Below are 8,884 nucleotides of genomic sequence, written 5' to 3'. Positions count from 1 at the left end.
CCATTCCAGAACTTTCCATTAAACGAGACTCAGGTTAATCCCACTCTGGGTTCCAGCTGATCAGCTGGAGTGTGCATCATACAACAGGACAGGAGTGTGTTACTCACCTGCAGGTCTAACCCTCTTTGTCCAGTGTAGCTTATAACCCAGGACCTGACCAATCAGAATGGCAGCGCAAATGTCCAAAAAAGCATTTCGTTTTTGAATGTGAGGAGGTGTAGCAGAGCGGTAACTCTCACGCCCTTTAATCCAGATTACATTCGGTGAAAGACAGCACACCCGTACACACAGCCGCTGGGAATAATAGGCACTAAGATCTTCACCAGAACAAAAGAAAAGTTATTTGATAAAACAATACAAAATAGTTTCCATAAACCACTATGGGGGCAACTGACTATTTGGTTTCTAATTAAATGTTTTAAATAAATGCATATAAATAATTTCTCTTTTTTTTCCCATTATTCTCGCCTTTGCCCAGTTTCACAATGTAATGAAAGTACAGATACTGAAATGTCACTTTCCTAAATTGCAGTCTCTGTACATTTCCTTTCTCACCAGAAATGGCACCTCCTCGCCAGAAACCACCGGCAGGAATGCCGTATTTTCACTTGCTCGCTCCTCACACTCGTTGATCAGTTCATATTCCTCGGCCTTTCGATTGGCAAATGCCAAGATCTGGATCTGTTGCTGTGTGCTCTGGAGCAACATCTCCCCGTGTTGGCTCTCCGCTGCATGGAGTGGGGTATTGGGTGCACTGACAGTAACCAGGTCAGGGGGGTAGGAGTGTGGGCGGTGCTCAGGGCTGCTGGACTCCTGACTCTGCATCTGCACCTGGACACAACTTTTCTCCCCCATGGAAGGGGTTACAGGAACCGAGGATGCCCAGCAATGGGCAGCCACTGCTTTATCTTTCAGCTCTAAAGCACAGAGCGGGATGGGTCGGTGGGAGGATGCAGGATGGATAACATTGAGATAATTCTCAGGAGATTTCCAACAAGGGACTGTAGGTCTAAAAAGAATAAAAAGAATTGGTGAAAATTCATCAAGCAGTCAACAATAAATCTTCACAATGTGAAGGAGACAATCAGCTGAACAACACAGAGGAGACAACAAAATGATACACCTACCCTTTGTTATCTATGGAATCCTTGCTTGTAGGAAGCGGATCTTGGATCTGGCTGTTTGCACTGGGAGACTTTGAATCTGGGGGTTCTACAACTCCACTCAATAAACTCTGGATTAATGGTGGTGATGGTCCAGGGCTGACCTTTGATGACATTCTGCCCAGTTGCCTTGGACTAAGGGAGGACGATGAACAATACCTGAGACGAATGAGAATGTTACAGTGGTCACACGGTTACACAATACTTAGAGGGATGATTAATCCTGGCTCTGCAAACCCGGGTAATCATGGGCAAGAGGGCAGGGCAGAGACCGGAGTCCTTCGACCTCTGTCCCCATGATGATGCTTCCCCCACATTCCACTCGCTGGCCTTTCTCTCTCTTCCTTTTCAGCTATTTTTACAGCCCCTGTTAGTTTGCTGACACTGGGGAAGGGTGGGGGGATGGGGGAGGATGGTGGGGCGGGGGGGGCTGCAATGGCAGGATTGCATATTTCAAAGCCACAAACTCATTCCACAAGTTTCAAACTGCAAGGTGAATATTCACGGGATCTGTACGAGATCCTAGCATCCTAGGATACACCTGGTCAGGCCCTGGGGATTTATCCGCCTTAATGCGCTTCAAAACCTCCAACACCTCCTCCTTTGTAATGTTGATATGCTCCAGGATATCGCTGTTCCCTCCCTTGAACTCACTAGCTTCCATGACCTTCTCCATGGTAAATACAGACGAGAAGTCTTTGTTTAAGACTTTGCCCATTTCCCTGTTCACTATCATTGTGTGCCATTATCTGTGCAGTGAGCAGCTCTGGGTGTTTGGGAGTATCTGTAGTTGGATTGTATGAACCTCACTCATGATCATAATACCGAGCCAATTATGTGGGGACTCTGTACTTTGGATTTTCTAATAGCATTCATGTCACCATCACGAAATCACTCTTGCTACCTGACTGCCCAGTCTCCAGATCCTGTTTGTAATTTTTTTTCCAAGTGTCAATGCAATTGTTTTCTTTTTTTCTAGTTTAACTTTGCTGCTGATGTTTCCTATTTTTTCTTGTTTTTATTTTCCCCACTTACTGTTCAATCGAGCTACCCCCTGGGATGATGCAGTTTATCCAGAACTGCCTGTGCTCCCAAACTGTGTCAGGATGAAGAGGAGCAATTATCAAGGTAGAGACTGCCTGAGGTGGATTGTGCAGAGCCATTGTTACCCAGGTAACCAATCCCAATTCCTACACACTTACTGAGCTCACGAGTCTGTTTTGTGTCATCACACTGGATTTCAACTCAGCTCCTTTATATCCAACTCTTCGCACGTGTGCCCCTGGCAATGGCTGACAAATATCTGAAATTTATTCTGAAGCTTGATAGAGCTGAAACAATATTTGCAGCTGCTTACCTCCCAATGTGTGCATAGCTTTAATTTGAACTTGTTGATTCAGATTTTCTATTTGCCCTTTCTGACTTGCCCCATCCACAGGGAGAAACACACCCCTTCATCCCCAGTCCCGCTCTCATTATCCAGACGACATAATCTGCAGGCGCAGGGTCCAGTTCTGGGTCTGCTTCTGTTCATGGTGATTTGGGGACAGGGTTAGAGGGAATGCTGTCTGAATTTTCAAGTACTACAGTAGGAAGCGGAGTTAATCATACAGAACCGAAGGATATTGATAAGGTGGTGGAATAGGCAAAACGCTGAATTGAAATTCAGCTAATGAGATGTGGCACATTTTAATAAAATAATAATGATGATACTTTGAACGGGAGAAAGATTTCGAGATGTGAAAGAGCAAACAGTTTTTGGGTTTTGCATTTACAAGTGATGAAAAACAGCACCTCACGTGGATAAGGCCTCAAAGAAAAGCTAATGGAATACCGAGTTATATGGCAGGAAGAATAGAATATAAAAATGGAGGTGCAATGGTGAATCTGTAGAAAACCTCAGTAAGACCACAGATAGGAACATAGGAGGAGGCCATTCAGCCCTTCGAGCCTGCTCCGCCATTGTAGATCATGGCTGATCGTCTACTTCAATGCCATATTCCCGCACTATTCCCATATCCCTTGATGTCATTAACAATCTCTGTCTTGAACTTACTCAGTGTCTGGGCTTCCACCACCCTCTGGGGCAGAGAATTCCAAAGACTCACCACTCTCTGAATGAAGAAGTTCCTCCTCATCTTAGTCCTAAAATGGCCTACCTCTTATTTTGAAATTGTGTCCCGTGATTCCAGACCCTACAATCAAGTTCTCCCTGTGTTTGCGTGGGTTTCCTCCGGGTGCTCCGGTCTCCTCCCACAAGCCAAAAGACTTGCAGGTTGATAGGTAAATTGGCCATTATAAATTGTCACTAGTATAGGTAGGTGGTAGGGAAATATAGGGACAGGTGGGGATGTTTGGTAGGAATATGGGATTAGTGTAGGATTAGTATAAATGGGTGGTTGATGGTCGGCACAGACTCAGTGGGCCGAAAGGCCTGTTTCAGTGCTGTATCTCTGAACAGGGGAAACATCCTTTCTGCATCTACCCTGTCTATCCTGTAAGAAATTTGTAAGTTTTTATAGCATCACCTCTCCTTCTTCAAAACTCTGGAGAACACAGGCCCAAGTGTGCAGGGCTGATAAATGGCAAGTACCATTTGCACCACACAAGTGCCAGGCAATGACCATCGCCAACAAGAAAGATTCTAACCATCACCCCATGACATTCAATGGCATTACCATCGCTGAATCCCCCAACATCACCATCCTGGGGGGTCACCATTGACCAGAAACTAAACTGGAGTAGCCACATAAACACTGTGACTACAAGAGCAGGTCAGAGGCTAGGAATCCTATGGTGAGTAACTCACCTCCTGACTCCCCAAAGCCTGTCCACCATTTACAAATGACATGTCAGGAGGTGTGATGGAATATTCTCCACCTGCCTGAATGGGTGCAGCTCCAACAACACTCAAGAAGCTCGATACCGTCCAGGACAAAGCAGCCCGCTTGATCAGCACCCCATCTACCACCTTAAACATTCACTCCCTCCACCACCGACGCACAGTGGCAGCAGTGTGTACCATCTACAAGATGCACTGCAGCAATTCACCAAGGCTCGTTTGACAGCACCTTCCAAACCAGTGACCTCTACCAACTAGAAGGACAAGGGCAGCACATGCAGGGGAACACCACTACCTGCAAGATCCCCTCCAAGCCACACACCATCCTGACTCGGAACTATATCGCCGTTCCTTCACTGTTGCTGGGTCAAAATCCTGGAACTGCCTTCCGAACAGCACTGTGGGTGTACCTACCCCACATTGACTGCAGCGGTTCAAGAAGGCAGCTCACCACCACCTTCTCAAGGGTAATTAGGGATGGGCAATAAATGCTGGCCCGGCCAGCGATGCCCACATCCCATGAAATGAATAGAAAAAAGTATTGGGTTTGATGCTACAGGAAGGATGTTGAGACAGTGCAGAGGGTGATTCACCAGCATGCTGCCTGACACAGGGAAGCACAAATACAAAGGAAGACTTGAATTGGGGCTGGTGCCATCAGAAGAGAGAGGATTACATGGATACTAGAGCAAAATACTGCGGATGCAGGAAATCCAAAACAGAAACAGAAAATGCTGGAAATACTCAGCAGGTCAGGCAGTGTTGGTGAAAGGTTACCAATCTAAAACGTTAACTCTGTTTCTCTCTCCACAGAGGCTGCCAGACCTGAATATTTCCAGCATCTCTGGTGTTTATATTTGAGATGACAGAGTTTCACAGAGCTGCTTAAAATTATGAAGGAATGGGACTCTATCTAACCCCGTACTGTACCTGTCCTGGGAGTGTTTGATGGGGACAGCGTAGAGGGAGATTTACTCTGTATCTAACCCTATACTGTACCTGTCCTGGGAGTGTTTGATGGGGACAGTGTAGAGGGAGATTTACTCTGTATCTAACCCTATACTGTACCTGTCCTGGGAGTGTTTGATGGGGACAGTGTAGAGGGAGATTTACTCTGTATCTAACCCCGTTTTTTTCTTTTTTATAAGATGACCTTTATACCCGAGGCCCCCTTTATATACATTTTAAATAAATAACTTTATTAAAAACAGTTAACTAAAACAAAATTCAAATTAAAATGCCATTCATGGCATCAACAATGCACTCTCGCCCCTGTGGTGCCCACCGGTCGCGGAAGGCCTCAAGCGTACCGGCGGACACCACATACACCTTCTCCAAAGACACCCGGGCACGAACGTAACCTCAGAAGAGGGGCAGGCAATCAGGGCAGACGGACGCCCCGACTGGCCGCAGCCTGGACCTGTGAATTGCCACCTTGGCCAGGCCCAGAAACAGACTGACGAGGAGATCCTCCTCCCAGCCCACGCCCCTCCGCACCAGGTGCCCAAAGATCAGGAGCGTGCGGCTGAAGTGCAGCCAATGTGGGTCTGCAACCTCACACACTCCATATAAACATGGAACACGGACTCGTCCAGGCCGCAGAAATTACAGGCGGCCTGGGAATTCGTGAACCTGCTTAGAAGTCGATTGCACAGGAGTGCCCTGCGCAGCACTCTCCACCCCAGGTCTCCGATGTAAAGGGGGAGAACTCCCGCATAGTGAGACTTCCACCAGGGGTTCCCTCGCTGCCAGTTGGCAACACAGACCGCCAGGGCGTGTCCAGGCAGCAGACGAGGGCAAGGAAGTGGAGAGTGTGCATGAGCAGCCCATACAGGAAACTCCTCCATGCCGTGTGGAATGGCACGGAGGGCATTTCCGAGAGGTGGCTCGGGTTGGGTAGGACCGGCTCCAGAGGAGGATTTTGGCGCCTGGGTCCAATGAGCAGTTCCGGCCGAGCAGGGATCAGCTTGGCTGGCAGCACTCCGCAGTCCCGAGCCCCCTAATCACCCGCAGTCAGGGGCATCCCGGGGGCTTCGGCAGCTACTCTGCCTGTTGGTCCATCCCCAGATCCGGCTGCCCAGACAGCCAAGACACTCTCCTCCACTGACAGGGAATCACACGCTGTGCAGTGGCCTCCAGAGGGTCCAATGGCAGGAAAGTCCCGCCCACGGTCACGGTGAGCCCCTTGCTCAGTCTTCAGGAAAAACACCGCCTTCCCGTTCATCTTTGAGGCTGCGACAATGGCCGAGGGGCCAACAATCTCAGCCATTGCCTTAACGCAAGCCTCAATAGTGTAACTCTGCACCCCATGCTTTGACGTCAAGATTTTTAATGGTGACGGGGCTACAGGAGCGGCTGCAGCATAGGAAGGCCCCACCACCGGAGAGAACTGAAGCCATGGGGTAGAAGAGTCACACCCACTGTGTGTTGAGAGAGAGAGGGGAAAAAACAACCAAATATAATAATGAATTTCTAGTGTAAGGAGTCAGAGGGAAAAGGGAAGAGTCTGAGAGAGAGGAAGGCCAGGAGGAAATAGTCTTTTGCAGCTGCGAAATTACAGAGCAGTCTTATCGCTGGTCTGTTGGTTGGGGGCGGTGGGTGATGGCTTCACCTGGGACAGCTGAAGCTGCCCAGACACAAACTTTACCGGATGTTATCGAACAATAATGTATGTTCACCTGCGCAGCTCCCGTTATCCCAGGCCCAGTGGTTGGGGTGGGGAGGGAGCTCCCAATTCGATGGTAATAACACAGGAGCCCCCTACTGTAACAGGCAGCTCCACCCTAGGTCTTCTTCCTGCCTCTTCTTTCCCCCCCTCCAACAATCAAATACAAAAAGACTGCAATGTTAAAACAAACTCACAGAAGAGCTTTCATTTCCTTTGTCTTCTTTTCCTTGTTGACAGAATAAGTGAAAAAATCTTCGTCTGTCTCCGTCTCCCTGCAGCAGTTTCACAGCCTCCAACTCACAGTCCACAATCAGTAGTCAGCTTAGACTCGTTGTACATCCAACAGTCAGTAATCCCAATTAGACAGCAGTCAACCCCCGTTTTTTTTTTTAAAATTTAGCCGGCACAGACACAATGGGTTGAATGGCCTCTTCTGTGCTGTACTTTTCTATTGTTCTATGATGGGACAGTGTGGAGGGAGATTTACTCTGTATCTAACCCCCGTGCTGTACCTGTCCTGGGAGTGTTTGGTGGGGACAGTGTAGGGGGAGCTTTACTCTGTATCTAACCCCGTGTTTTTTTTCTTTTTCTATCTAACCCCCGGTTTTTTTTGCAGAGGGAGATTTACTCTGTATGTAACCCCCCTGTTTTTTTTTTTAAGGTGGCCTTTATACCCCAGGCCCCTTTTATATTTTTCATGACGAGGGGGCCTTTATTCCTCAGGCCCCCTTTATGTACATAATTTAAAAATAACTTTATTAAAAACAGATAAATTAACAAAAAACTCAAATTAAAATGCCATTCTCGGCGTCAACAATGCACTCCAGTCCCTGCGGTGCCCACCGGTCGCGGAAGGCCTCAAGCATACCGGCGGACACCGTATGCTCCTTCTCCAGGGACACCCGGGCCCGAACGTAACCGTGGAAGAGGGGCAGGCAATCGGGGAGGATGGACCCCCCGATGGCCCACAACCTGGACCTGTGAATTGCCACCTTGGCCAGACCCAGGAGCAGACCGATGGGGAGATCCTCCTCCTGGCCCACACCCCTCCGCACCAGGTGCCCAAAGATCAGGAGCGTGGGACTGAAGTGCAGCCAGAAGTTGAGGAGCAGCCCCTTCAAATACTCAAATAGGGGCTGCAACCTCGCACACTCTGTATATATGTGGAACACGGACTCGTCTAGGCCGCAGAAAGTACAGGCGGCCTGGGAGTCCATGAACCTACTTAAAAGCCTATTGCACGGGACTGCCTTGTGCAACACCCTCCACCCCAGGTCCCCGATGTAAAGGGGGAAGACTCCCGCGTAGAGAGACCTCCATCGGGGTTTCCCCTCGCCGCCAGATGGCAACGCGGACCGCCAGGGCGTGTCCGGCCGGCTGACGAGGGTGAGGAAGTGGAGAGTGTGCAGGAGCAGCCCGTACAGGAAACCCCTCCGCGCCAATTGGAATGGCACGGAGGGCATTTCCGAGAGGAAGCTCGGGTTGTGCGGGACCAGCTCCTGAGGAGGGTTTCGGGGCCTGGGTCTGATGAGCAGTTCCGGCCGAGCGGGCGTCAGCTCGGCCGGGAGCGCCCCGCACTCCCGAGCCCCCTCGCCACCCGCAGTGAGAGGCGTCCCGGGGGTTTCGGCTACTCCTCCGCCCTCCGGTCCATCCCCAGAGTCGGCCGCCTGGACAGCCAAGGCGCTCTCCTCCACCGGCGGGGGAGCGCCCTGACTGGAGGCGACCATGTTCCAGACTCGGAATAGATCCCAGTAAAAGACAGGCAACTCCCTCAGAGAGCCGCGGCTAATGGACTCCGCTGGGAGCTGCGTGTCGTCTTGAAGGCAGTGACACTGGCGGAAAAAATACGTCGCCAGCGCACACCATCTAGGAGGATGCTTGACGTACAGGTATCTCTGCAGGGTCCGAAGACCTGTTCTGGGAGTGTTTGATGGGACAGTGTAGAAGGAGCTTTACTTGATAAAGACAGGAACTTAGTTAAATTTCCTTTGTGGCAATGAGTCGAGTAGAGTTCCGTTGGAATATTTCCAACATTCCTTTACCTTTGCTGTTTGCCTGTTGGGATGTTAGATGATGAGGAGTCAGCTGGGGAGGGTCCAGAACCTGAGAACTGTGATTCCAGAATTTTGCATTTTCCTTTCCCAGTATTGCTGTCTGGCTTTGTGTACTGAAAAATAAAAGCATCATCACATCAAACCCACGGAATCATTT

The 8,884-nt window shown here is 49.5% G+C and overlaps 1 protein-coding gene across 1 annotated transcript in view; it reads right to left on the bottom strand.

Moving 5' to 3' along the window:
- Nucleotides 1-248: 248 nt before the first annotated feature.
- Nucleotides 249-8,884, bottom strand: part of LOC137355309 (pro-neuregulin-3, membrane-bound isoform-like) — a 629,235-nt gene continuing 620,599 nt past the window's right edge. Inside the window, exons 7-9 of the mRNA XM_068020295.1 lie at nucleotides 8,716-8,840; nucleotides 1,128-1,322; nucleotides 249-1,009 (exon numbers count right to left, since the gene is read on the bottom strand). Coding sequence (XP_067876396.1) covers nucleotides 514-1,009; nucleotides 1,128-1,322; nucleotides 8,716-8,840 — 816 coding nt within the window. The 3' untranslated portion in view covers nucleotides 249-513. The remainder of the gene's footprint in view (nucleotides 1,010-1,127; nucleotides 1,323-8,715; nucleotides 8,841-8,884) is intronic.

This window comes from Heterodontus francisci, chromosome 42 (assembly GCF_036365525.1).
Source record: "Heterodontus francisci isolate sHetFra1 chromosome 42, sHetFra1.hap1, whole genome shotgun sequence".
Classification (NCBI taxonomy): domain Eukaryota; kingdom Metazoa; phylum Chordata; class Chondrichthyes; order Heterodontiformes; family Heterodontidae; genus Heterodontus; species Heterodontus francisci.
Note: the sequence above shows the minus strand (reverse complement) of the source record. Positions and strands in the feature narration are given on the sequence as shown.